This window comes from Bactrocera neohumeralis, chromosome 3 (assembly GCF_024586455.1).
Source record: "Bactrocera neohumeralis isolate Rockhampton chromosome 3, APGP_CSIRO_Bneo_wtdbg2-racon-allhic-juicebox.fasta_v2, whole genome shotgun sequence".
In the NCBI taxonomy this organism is placed as follows: domain Eukaryota; kingdom Metazoa; phylum Arthropoda; class Insecta; order Diptera; family Tephritidae; genus Bactrocera; species Bactrocera neohumeralis.
This window is the reverse complement of record NC_065920.1, coordinates 31,405,331-31,418,717: the sequence shown is the minus strand read 5'-3', so window position 1 is coordinate 31,418,717 and position 13,387 is coordinate 31,405,331. Positions and strand designations below refer to the sequence as shown.

Here is a 13,387-nt window from a genome sequence, read left to right as displayed (position 1 = left end):
GTAAAAAAAAGTAACGCCTACTTTTCCAAAAAAATTGCGTCCAAATATGCCCCTCCCTAATGCGATCCTTTGTGCCAAATTTCACTTTAATATCTTTATTTATGGCTTAGTTATGACACTTTACAGGTTTTCGGTTTCCGCCATTTTGTGGGCGTGGCAGTTGGCCGATTTTGCCCATCTTCGAACTTAACCTTCTTATGGTGCCAAGAAATACGTGTACCAAGTTTCAACATGATATCTCAATTTTTACTCAAGTTACAGCTTGCACGGACGGACGAACAGACGGACGGACAGACGGACGGACGGACAGACAGACATCCGGATTTCGACTTTTCGTCACCCATATCAAATTTGGTATATATAACCCTTATCTGACTCTCTTATATATATACATATATAAACATTGTTATGAGGAAATATAAAATAAGCTAAAATTCAAACTTAGCAAATACATATTTCGAATATAACTAGACTCTAGCTCGAAAAATGAAGAAATCTATTTCTTATTGCCGACTCAATCTCTCGAGAAAACTAGTTTGGTCCAATGCTCTGTCGAATATTGTAGTGTTATCGAAGAAGAAAGACAGTATAAATTAGTGAACATAAGAGCAACAGGCATTCAGCTGAACCTTCTCAGTTTAATCACCTGACTTAATTTACTCCCTAGTTAGTACTTAGTGAATTATTTATTTAATATTTGAAGTTGCTTATAACATGTCAGCTGTCAAATTTACGTTATCTAGATTTTCCAATGTTTTCCAACCTATACATACAGACAGGAGGCTATATCAAATGCAAATAGTTGAGAAAAAATTTTGTTTACTCGTTAATTCTTTTTTAATCACTACGACTCTGACTCTGACTCTACATAGACAGTTGTTTAAATAGTGTACTCAACTCCAGTACAGTAGTATTAGCTGGTGTAAAGTGCATTCAGTGCACGATAAGCACTCGGTGAGCTGCGGATTCAAATCCCATAACAAAAAGTATATAAATGCACCCATAAATAGGCTTTTAAGTTAACGCTCAGAAAACATTAGGCTCTGCCAAATTTTGGAGATTTTCTGATCTAAAACTTGAATTATTAAGGTTCGGAAGCAGAGGGCCAACCCTTCTGAGAGAAGAAACTCGGCCCAACATCTTGAAAATCATAGTTACGTGCATTCTTAGTGCAAGTGCCACCATCTCGGTATATGGGAGCACTATACCGTACTATCTTATCAGAATGTTAATGAACACAAACGCAATGAATCGATAGCGAAGTGTTCAGATAACTGTGAAAACGTTTTTACTAAATACAAAAGTTATTGTTTGTTGTAGCTATATTAAGTTTACTATTAGAAATGTAGGCTAATTGTGGCTCTCAACTGTAATACTTATCACCTAGAATTAGCTATTGTTGTTGAAAGCACAGCTGCCACCTTCGAAATCGATCTATTGAGTTGCCGATAGGCAGTATAAGTGACCGCATAGACGTGGAAGTAGTGACGGAAGGCATCGGTCATAATCGGCTTCACCATTTCTCAGAATATTAGTCACAGTAACTGAAGTTCAAAGCAAAACAAATTAAATTGCATATTATTGTTGGAAGTCAATAATAATTAAATATGTCCGTGGATGTGGATGCGGAGAAAGCCAAGCAGGCGCCAGCGTTCGATGATGTCGATTTTAGCAGCGGTTTCGAGACGCAATACCTGCAGGAATATCGCCCCTCGAAGGTGGTGCGTCCGGCACCCCCCGATCCAAGTTTGGCTTGGTATCGAGATACTGCAACGGTGATGGTGGTTTGCTTTCTCTTCGTGGTGCTCATGACTGGCTCTGTGGCGCTGATTCATTCGATTTTCTCCGCTGATCCCACAACCATAGTGCTGCTATTGTTGGGATATTTTGTGATGGCGCTCATCTTCATTTGGTTCGAAGTGTTCAGCAAGAATTTGCGTTGAATATAAAATAAGTAAAACTGGGAGAACTTGGGAGAAGTGTTACGTGAAAAAAATATGGAGTGCTAAATTGTGTAAATACCAAATATAAGTGTATATATGTATGTGTATATATTTACTCGTTTAATATGGCCTTATAATACTATATGGATATGATGAAAAATTAAAGTTTTCATTACACTGGAAAAAATTTATGGAATGAGATTTTAAATTAGACAATTTATTCGGCTTCAGCTTTGGCGGAACTTAAAGAATCCCATAACTAGGAGTAGTACTATGGTCAAATTGTAGATCACACAAAGCACGATGCCAGCGGTTGTCCAGTTGCGATACCAAGGCGGCGGTGGATGGCGGAAAATCGATGGTTCATTTGCTATATCAGCGAGTGTTTTATTTGCTCTCTCACCTGAAAGCGGAAGTTCAATGTCGAGCCTTGTGTCTGGACATTGCGTTTTAATGGCGGTTGTGTTATTGTTGTCAAGCAGATTTGTGGTCGCGGAGATCTCGCTGGGTAATATTGTGCCTGAATCCTCAATGTGTACATTTTCACAATTATCCAGGAGAACTTCGGTAGATTTGCTGAAATGGAATATTTTTTAATATGAGTTAAATATTTATATAAGAAATCAGCTGTTAATAGAAACTAAATACGATTATCCTTTCCCTTCTTTGATCCGTTTGACATACACTCAGACAAAAAAAACCACGCAGTCGAAAATTTTCTAATATTTAATTTTTATTGCTAAAACCGTTCGTCTTTGCGCATGCTTATTGTGGTACTTGCGGTATTTTCTTTTGAGTCAGTTGTAAAATTAAACAAAGTTGAACATGGTGTTGTCAATAGAGAAGAAAGCATAAATCATAATAGGTTGTCAAAAAAGTCTTGCAGTATTTTCGCTAGTTGGCGCTGAAAGCGCGTAGTTCTAGTTTTATTCGTCGCATCGGGTCATGCTATACCTTTTTGGAAAGCTCATTTCACGCGCTAACACGTGTTTGATTGATTGTCGTTTCTTTTAAGTCGTTCGTGAGTTATAGCGTCGCAAACATGGAGCAAAATAAAAAGAAAATACGGCATATTATACAGTACTACTACGACAAAGGCAAAAATGCAACTCAAGCCGCCAATAAAATTTGTGCAGTTTATGGACCCGATACAGTTTCCATTTCCACCGCACAACGATGGTTTCAACATTTTCGTTCTGGTGTAGAGGTGGTCAAAGATGCGCCACGCTCCGGAAGGCCTGTCGTCGAAAATTGCGATAAAATCGCTGAATTGGTCGAAAGAGACCGGCATAGTAGCAGCCGTAGCATCGGTCAAGAGCTGGGCATGAGTCATCAAAAATTCATTTCAATTTCAATTAAAAAAAAAAATTCAATAAAAATACCGCAAGACTTTTTTGACAACCATTATAAAAATAAATTCTCCAAACATCAAATAGCTCGTGAAATGGGCATAAGTGATTGAAGTGTGCGTAATATTATTAATAATTATACGAATTTTAATGCATTAAATTGAAAAAGGGGAGTGGAAGTCCGAAAAACTTAAATTGAACGCCATGAACGACAAATTAAGCGGATGTGTCTTACTGATAAATATTTCAACTCAATATTTTACCAAACTGTTCGGGTTGAAATAACTACACGTTCTATTCAAAATGTCCTGAATAATCATGGATTACGAGCCCTGCCCTGCTACAGTGTGTCGTTAGAAAGCTGTGTTTTACCCACCGTAAAGCATTCGCCCTATCCACCAATAGTGTGGGGGGCTATAACTAAGTTTGGTTATTATTATTAAAAGATCTGTGAATATCGAAAAATATATTTGCAAATGTTGGAAAAAGCTTACGGTGTTTCAGTTTCATCAAAAACACAAGCCTACGAGTGCTACAAAGCTTGCAAAGACGGTTGAAAGATTGTTGATCGTTCTTGACGACTGTCGACCTATTCCACTGATGAAAATATTAAAAAAATGAAAGATATGGTACTTAAAAATCGTCAGGAAAGTGTTAGAGAGGTGGCAAGAGAGCGCGACATCTCTCTCGACTCCGTTCGAATGATTCTGGTGATTATTTTGGGTATGAAACGCCATATTGCTCGATTTGTCCCGATAAAGGTCTCTTTGAACGTGCTTGATCGTGCGAGCATTATAACTGCAAAAATAATATATATAAATATAATGATGCTCAGTTTTTTTCGATATTCATGGTTTGGAGAGAATAAATTTGTTCTGGAGGGACAGAACAAAAAACTATTTAGCCGTATTGAGGCGTTTGCGTGAGAAGATTCGTCGAAACGGAACTGTGGAAGAAAAAAAACTTTGAAAACGACCAAATTTTTTGAAGATTATTTTTTTTGTATCCATTTGGGGTCCATCAAACGAATAGAATTATTTCAGGAAGAGGACGTGTTCTACAGAATACTAAGAATTACAAAAAAAAAAAAAAATAATTTTAATTTGCTTTGTTTTGTATTTTATTTTTAAATAGAGAATTTTTAAAACGTAAAAACGCCTTGAGCTTTAGCAATTTGCTGAGGCGGATAATACGAGTATCGATAATAACAAATTCGCTCGGTTAATGTAGGCTTTGTCATTCGCGATGTTTAACATCATAATTCATAATTTTTTCATGAAGAATACCAAATTTGTTGACGAATGATATTGAAAACCTATATATTCATCAATTTTATAACTTTACTTTTGTCACTGAGGAGTAACACTCTTATTACGCTTCATTTTTCACAGCTAGCCGTCTATATCCAAATTAATTTCATATTTGGATACCTCATTATCTTTGGCATCAGAAAGATGTTCGAAATATGACTTAGTACATTGCGTACTGAGAGTATGGAGCAATTCTCTTCGTCAGAGCTTGAATCCGTTATATATCCTCCATATTCCGAATATGAGAATATAATATGATCATCGCTTTGGATGTCTTAAAAAAGTACGGTTACCGTTTGGCATGGGTCCTCATGTTAGACTGATCAGCCTCCTAACCCACAAGAATGCTTTTATGTATAATAATTTGCGAACAAATATCACTTTGGCCAGATTTTTTTGCATAACATTGACGGACATATTGACATATAAAACCTTCAGTGAGCTGTTGAGGTTTTGTATATCTTGAAGATTTTTTTCATTGTTTTTTATTTCTTATTTACCGATTATTATTTTTTTATTCCATCACAGTTTTTTGTAGTTATATATTGGTAGTCGAAAAATATTTAGGTATATCACTTTTTGCCATTCTGGTCTAGAAATTTAAAAAAATCTAATTATATTTCTATTTTTATTTTCAAAGTTTAACTATTCAAGAATATGTGTACAAAAGGATTTTTCAAAATTCAAATTATTTTCGGAGATATAGGCATTTTTCTGACCCGGCATCCAAACTGGTTCCGGCCGAAACTAATCGAAGAAAAGATTTTACGCGAAACTTTAAACGCGTTTTTCTCAAAACTGACTTTTTCGGAACGATACCCACGATTTCTCAGGTTTTACTGGACCGATTTACTTGAAATTTTTATAGAGTCTTCTTTATAGGCTTGTCTATGGTTGGAACTAGCCCCATTCCCAAATTTTTATTTTTATTATTTTTAAAAAATTCGAAATAGTCAGAAAAAGTGATCCAAAAAAACTTTTTTTTTCAGGCAGTCGCCATTTTGTGAAAAAAAAAATTTCCCACTTTTTCGTAGTTCCGGCCATTGCGACATTATTCTAGATTAATAATCTTTTTTTGTTTGGTTTCAGATAACTAGGAGGGTTGAAATCATGGGTATGGTCACGTGGAAATTTTTAAAGCCCCCCTACTTTGTCAGCTCATAATTTTTGAAATTTTTTACTTTTTAATTTTTTTCTGTACTCTTCTAAAATTAACAAATAACTAATAAAAAAATGGATAGTAAAAATATTAATTGCCTTTTTTTACGATACTTTAAAAATTACCTGAAGTTCATGCTTCTAGACCAGAATACCCCCTTAATCAGTGTAAATCGAAATTCCGAAATTTCCAGAACGGAAGCGAACGAACTATACGAAATGATACAGCATCGTCTCCGTAGTTCCTTTTACGTAATAACTTTTATAATAATTTATTGCTGAAACATTTATAATTTTAACGTAAAATGCTCTCACGAAGCCTCTGATTATCTTAAAGTTTTTGAATACATTATATTTCTCACTTATTCCAACAATAGATCTTTCTTCTGAATCACTTATGCTGCGTTTTCATTTCGTTATTTGGACTATTCAATATGTTATTATTATTTGTGATAGTTATACTATATTTAATTTCTTCGAACGGATGTCGATTTAGCCACAGAGAAATGACAAGTTTCTTTGCTTTCTCTACTGATTTTTTTATATAATAATTGACAAATTTCAACTAGTCTGTTTTGTATTCAACTTTTATTTATATTTCTGATCGCTTTTTCAAAACTAAATAGCACACACTTCAGCAACAGGAATTCAGGTATTTGGAATTATTTTAATCGATTATTTAATTAAATTTCTTAATCTTGCTTCGGATATGAAGTGTAATTCCTCAACAATTCTTGTTTGTCGTGTTTTGCTTCTGCATTAAATGTATTTATTTATTTACCTGCTTTTCTTCTTCATTTTTGAGAATTATGCGAACTGGGACTCCGAACTACAGCGCGTCACTTAAGAAACTGTTGCGGCAGCAGTGAAATGTAAACTTAAGTCCTGTGTGGCCAGTATCTGAAGCGGAAAGTAAAGCCAGTTCAAAATGTGTGTATGTGAATATGTAGTATATAGTACACGCAGCAAAAAATAGTGTGAGAAGTCTTCAAAAATATTATTCTCAATAAGGTGCTATTGGGAACGCATTAGTCTTCAACTTACAACTTTCGAATACATTTATAAACAATGGTGTTAGTTAATTCTAGAAAAAATATTGATGATTTAATTGCAGATTGATCAGCTATAAAATGTTCGAACAGTTGAAAAAGATTGATATACCTTTGTAGTCTTTCGGGTACAAGATATGCCCGCTATTAGTATCTTTATAGATCATGCTTGAATGAACTGTCATTCCCCATAAAGAGATTCAAATAATTATTAGTCAAATGTTCCTTCGCGACTAATTGTGAACTCATTCTGAGCTTGCCGCATTTTCTCATAACACATATGGTCATAAATACATACTACATATATATATATAAGTAATCTTTTATATAAACTGTACGAATGGATACATATAAACAGAAAAAATAAATATGCTGATCAAAACAAAGCTCGAATAATAATAAATAAGCAAATCTTAAAATTGTTTACGCGGCGTATTTTGATAGCAAGAATGTTTGCTATATTACTGGTCATGGGTGCTTTCAGTTGCAACCGGCTGCAGTGCTGCCGCCGGTAAGTGTCCCTAAAGTAGAAACACTTGACTGAGCACTTGACAGAGAATTATAGAGCTGTACGAAACTGGAGATGTGAAATGTGGGATGATGCTTTGGAAATAATGAAATTTGGAATGTAGTCATATTCTGAAGATCATATATGTACATACAGCGTCGGACAAATCAATAAGAACACACGCTGTTAAAAACAAAAAGCAATAAAACAGTTCTATCCCAACCAGTGAAAGTTTAAAATAATATTATTGGCTACAAAAAATATAATCAAAGCCATTGTATTGTTAAAAATTAATTCGTAAAGGTTAAATGGTGAACTACTTTTGAGAGAACAGAAACTACTTCAAATAATTAATAAATATGATTAAAACGGAAGGTAAAATTGTTAGCATATTCAATATTTTGTTGAATAGCCATTGGTTTTTAACACAGCTTGATACCTTTATGGCATTGAGTCGACTAGGGAGCACAAGTAATCTGGGCTAAGGAATATCAAGCTTCTTGGATATTTCCCCACAATTCTTTCTAGTTTTCGACATAATGTTTTCAATCTTTTGCTTGACAACTCTCCACAAGTTCTCTATTGAATTCAGGTCTGGATATTGAGAAAGCCAGATTAAACGTCTTAATAGCAAAGAAATCAGTTTTGTGCAATGGAGTCCTGTTGAAACTGTTACATTAGAGATATCTTCCATTCTGTAAGAGGGAACATAACTTCTTTGAGTATGCGGATGTAAATTAATGTGTCCATATTTTGTTTTATCCAGTGCAGAGGACCCACTTAGCATCTGGACTCCTCATAGCATGATGCTTTCATTGCTATACTTAAAAGTTTTTGCAGTATATTTGGCCTGAAATGCTGCATTTTTCGGACGTCTTACCCAACATTCACTTCCAAGTAAATTCATTTCCGTTCATAGTACGTTACGCCATTTTATTCGGCGATTTTAAAAGACATTAGTTTCTGCGAACTCTATCCGTCAGCTGCGATGGCTTTGTATCATAACGGCACTTTGCGTGCTGTTCTTCAATAAAGTTTATTATACCCTGAACAGGGTATATTAAGTTTGTAACACCCAGAAGGAAGTGTCAGATATAGATATATACCAAAGTGATATACATATATAAATGATCTGTCTGTCGAGCTCCGTCGATTGTCCGTCCATCCGTCCCGTCTGTCCGTCTGTCTGTATATATATGAACTAGTCCCTCAGTTTTTAAGATATCGTTTTGAAATTTTGCAAACGTTATTTTCTCTTCAAGATAAATAAAGACATTAAAGTGAAATTTGGCACTTTACCGGAATCAAGTTCATGTATGGAAAACTTTCACTTTTGACAATGTATTTTCACCAAATTTGGTTCAAAAATGGAAGAAATCGGATAATATTTTACAAAGGTTATGTTGAAAATAACTAAAAGTGCGTTAACCGACTAACAAAAAACGTCAGAAACACTAAATTTTACGGTAGAAATGGCAAACCGAACGATCGGAATCAAAATGGGCGTTGTATGGAAAAAACCATATATTAGCACTTGACAATGAAATTCGGTATCTTTCGAAATTTGGGATGGCATTAAATATGGGTGAAATATAATATCTTCCAAAAACGCTATTTTGAATTCAGATGCCTTCTCTGTGTAAAATATACATTAGCCATGATAGCGGAATAAAACTTACAAACTGAAAAATATAAATGACGGATAATGAACAGAAATCACCTCGTGAGAGTATAAAATGTTCGGTGACAGCCGAACTTAGCCCTTCCTTACTTGTTTATAAATAGTTTTTCCCAACTGAACGAGCACAAATTTGAACATCAGTCTCCTACCTAATCGAGGCAATTCTAATGAAATTATCATCTGCACTTGTAGGTAGTTTTGTCTTCATCGAGCTTGGGGCCTGAATGTTGAAGATCTTCTAATAAGTCTTGCAATTTTCCGAATACTTTGACCTTCATTTTTCAGTTTTTTGCTACTTCCCACTCTTCCGTGCTGCAATGCTTCGCCTTACTCATTATTTCCTAAAGTGTGAAATTATTTGCAACGAGCTTTAGTTCGTTTCTATAAATGCTTACCGAGACAAAAACAAATAAATGTGCCTTGTTACTTTATACAAAAAATACAGGTTTTTCTTCTGTTCTTATTTTATTGTCTTCCTTCACACGCTTCACATTGGCAGTATTCGGGCAATTCCCAAAAATCAATTAACTTCCTAGATGCCAACCATATTTTTATATGCGAATGAAGTGCCACCTGATCCTCATACAAAAAAGTATAACAACTCAATTGAATATTTCTTGATTAAGTGTACTTTTTTTTGTTCGAGACTGTGTAACAAGACTGCATATATGTTTACAGTTTTTCATATGACATTCGAGTTTAATGTTATAGAGAAATATTTACTGGGTGGGATATAGCACTCTTATTCTTCTGTTGCTATGATTCATAACACTAGTTAACAGTTATATTCTGATTGGTAGAGGCTGTTTCTTGCTAACCTCGAATACCCCATAGATTTCTTAGCACATCCGTCGCAAATCCTTCCTTCCTCCAGATTTGTGGAGTAGTATTATATAATTGTAACATTTTGTTGCATTCTCAAAAACGATGTGAAAATAAATGATATTTCTTTTGACCCACTAAATAATTCAGCCTCTGAAGGATCAGAGTCAAGTAGTTGCTCTCTTAGTCAGAGGTGAAAAGACACGAAGACCCTATAAAATATATAAATAAACGATCAGTTTATCAGCGTCCTTTTCTCGTCAAGCAGTTGCTCATTTGTCGGAACCGCTGCCGACTGAACCGATTAAACTTTATTTTAAACTTTTTTATTTGTAAAGAATATTATAGGTTAGCTTAGGTACAACTGAAAATAAAGTTTTTTCTTTTTATTTTATATTTGCTGAATCTACGGTGTGTAGAGTGTTTCTTCCTCTGCGGGTGTTTTCGATTCTCAAGAGGGAATGCAGTTTGCAGCAACGCATTTGCATTAATTTTTGTGTTAACAATGGATTTAGGACAAAGGCTTTGGAAATATTAGTGGAGTGTTTTAACTACTATACTCTAATATCCAGACGATTTTTGGCAGCTAAAAAGGTGCTGATCCATGTTTTTTGGATTAAAACGGTGCTGTTCATCATTCATGTTTTCTGTTAGATTGGCTGAGAGGCGATAATAAAGCCGACTTGAATGCATAGTATTTAACTGTGGAGTACGACCTAACATTGATATAATACAGTGGTTCTTGTCTAAAATGCTTAGAGGTATAACGAGTTCATCGTGGTACATTCGTAATGGATGGGTATTCCCGCGCTATTTACCCTAGATGCGAAGAATGCGTTCAACTCCGGAAAGTGGGTAAGCATAATCAAAGCTCAATATCTCGAAAAAATTACAATGAGCTTTTTTGAAAGTAGGATATTGTTATTTGACACGGACGAGGGCACTCAGAGCTACACTATCTTCAGTGAAGTTCAACAAGGCTTATTCTTAGACCCTGTACTATGGATGTAGATGATGTTCCAAATTAAAATATAAGAAACACTTCGGGTAGTGCAAATAAAATATAATATATAATGCTATATCAAGAATGATGACTAATAGGTGCTGCGTGCGTTCCAGCCGTTAAGCTTTAATAGCAAAAGCAATGAGTTCCGTAATATTGTATGCAGCACCAATATGAATACACTCAATAGGTATAAAAGCATATACATACAAAACAAATAAACACTGTGCATAGGCTCATTACTATACGAGAAACAAGTGTTTTCAGAACGATATCAAGCAACGATGCTGAAGTTATAGGTAGTATGCCGCCCATTGACATCTAGGGAGACGAATTCGCACGATTGAACCAGTAATCAGAGCCGTCTGTAGACGTAAAAAAAGGGGACAGAACCAAAAGTGGCAAACTTTAACCAGAGGACGGTGGAACCACAGATTGATTTCGAACATCCATTCGTGGATAGATAGACAACATGGGGATTTAGACTTCCACCTAACCCAAATACTGTCCACCCAGTCGATATCGATGCTTTAAAAGCTATCTGTTCCAATTCCATATCGACCTTAGTCCGTACTGTCCGACGTGTCCGGATTGCAAAAAAGACTCTGAGCACGTATTCTTTCAATGTCCTCGTTTTTCAAATGGTAGATATGAGTTAGGATTAGGTTACGAGATTACAATCTACACGACGGCTTCCGATGCTTCCTCCTACTATAAAACTAAAAGTCATGTAGTCAACACCGCTTCTACCAGCCTTCTAAAGAGCAACGTTTCGCCCAACAGGCCCCACTAGAATCCTGAGCTCGTCTAGTCAAAGTCCAAGAAATTTTGAACATGTGTGAAAGTGACCCCAAATTTTTGCATAACGTAATCACAGGTGATGAATCATGGATCTCCGAGTATGATCCGTAAAAAGGCCGATGAAAGGCAAGGCTATTCCAAAGAATCCTTTCCGTGACACCTTCAATGCTTGGAAATCGGGCTGGCAGCGCTGCATCGACGAAGAAGGAGCCTATTTTGAAAGTTTTAAAAGAAATTATAACCAATCGTTGTTCAATAAATTTCTTTAACTCGACTCCGTCCAATTACTTTCCGGACAAATCCTGTATATCGTCAAATATTCCTCTTGTGACCAAATAATTCATAAATAACCTGTATATGTACCTGGTTTTTAATACTCATTTAATTTATATTAATTATCTAATTCAACAAATCCTTTAGATTTGTAACGTAAATACATAATGAGGCTTAAACCATGCAGGATTGTTCACTTGTTAGTCCAAGTATAGAGCAAAGATGAGTGCTTTACCCTTAGTTTTTAGTTTTAGTTCCGGCTCAGATGCAGCGGAAACGAATAATTTCGCGGAAAATACAACTCGGATTATTAAGAGTGCAAGTTTTCATATTTTCGTAACAGTTAAATTTTATTTTTTTATTAATTATTGACACACCTATGCTTTAAAAGATATAAGATTCTACACAACCGTTTCGTGAAGGTGCGCGTTGGAAACTGAGCCTGAGATGAGAAACTAATCAAAGCTGAGCAGGAAAAAAATCATCCAGATAATAAAAGTGTGAGCCAAAACCGCAAAAGCCTCACTTTTTATAAACCTTTTAAGCCCGTCTTGTTTTACAATTCACTTTTCACAAAAGAAGTGATAATTGAAGGCAGCGATTGCCACAAACATGTTAAAAATTGGGTTTGAACTTCTACATGTATGTATATAATATTATATATGTGCATATACTTTTATATAGATGTTTATATATGTCAATATTTGTATGTATAATATTACTACGTAGTTTCAAGCTGTATGTATGTATGTATATAAGTATATAATACTTGATAAACATCAGAGAAGAACATGAAATGAAGTGTGAATATGTGAAAAGCCAACGTCAGTAGGTGAATAAACACCGAATTACGTGCCCACAAATACGTAAATATTTAATAAAATACATATTAACATGCTCAAAAATGCTATGAAATGAAAGAATTTTCTGTCTCATATTTGTATGTTCTAAAATTACCATCCAGTTTGAATTATTTTAAGTGATTCATTGCATTTACAAACTATATTATTCAGTATTTGTTATTGTAGGTTAAATACAGGGTGAACTGAGAGTCAACAAAATGCGAAATAGGTTTAGAAATTTGACGAGAACGGATCATGTATAACTTAAACTTTAAGGGATCTCAAATGTTGAACATGTAAGAGTCTATATTCGCAAAATATCCAGTTGCTAATTAAATGCTACGGAGCTTACTACCTTTACCAACAAAACCAAATAACTTTTAGTTTAAATCCAAACCAGTTACTTAAGATTATCTTATATAAGAATGGTTCTGTCTGAAAGGGGCGATATTGTTTAATCGCTCTTCAGGAATCAAAAGAATGTAATCGGTACTCCACTCAGTTTCCTTTACTTGTCTTTAAGACCTCTTGTCGAAAAAATCTTGGAATTTCCATGAGCAGTAATTAGTACGACAACGAGTGCTATTCTGAATCTTCGATAAAATTATGGCATGTTATGGTGAATTAAGTGCTGGCAGTAAATCATAT

The 13,387-nt window shown here is 35.0% G+C and overlaps 2 protein-coding genes across 3 annotated transcripts; one reads left to right on the top strand and one right to left on the bottom strand.

The window, feature by feature from the left end:
- The first annotated feature begins 1,377 nt into the window (after nucleotides 1–1,377).
- LOC126753121 (uncharacterized) lies at nucleotides 1,378–2,134 on the top strand. Its single transcript, XM_050464306.1, has one exon. It carries the CDS (start codon nucleotides 1,608–1,610, stop codon nucleotides 1,941–1,943), a length of 336 nt encoding a protein of 111 aa, XP_050320263.1. The 5' UTR covers nucleotides 1,378–1,607; the 3' UTR covers nucleotides 1,944–2,134.
- On the bottom strand, nucleotides 2,029–12,287 carry LOC126753119 (uncharacterized). Of its 2 annotated transcripts, XM_050464303.1 has the most exons (3): nucleotides 12,133–12,287; nucleotides 6,542–6,660; nucleotides 2,029–2,519 (listed from the first exon to the last, which is right to left on the bottom strand). In XM_050464303.1, exons 2-3 carry the CDS (start codon nucleotides 6,556–6,558, stop codon nucleotides 2,171–2,173), a joined length of 366 nt encoding a protein of 121 aa, XP_050320260.1. In that variant the 5' UTR covers nucleotides 6,559–6,660; nucleotides 12,133–12,287; the 3' UTR covers nucleotides 2,029–2,170. The 2 variants fall into 2 exon arrangements, with proteins under 2 accessions (XP_050320260.1, XP_050320261.1); XM_050464304.1 differs by lacking the exons at nucleotides 6,542–6,660; nucleotides 12,133–12,287 and adding an exon at nucleotides 5,887–6,300.
- Nucleotides 12,288–13,387: the final 1,100 nt, after the last annotated feature.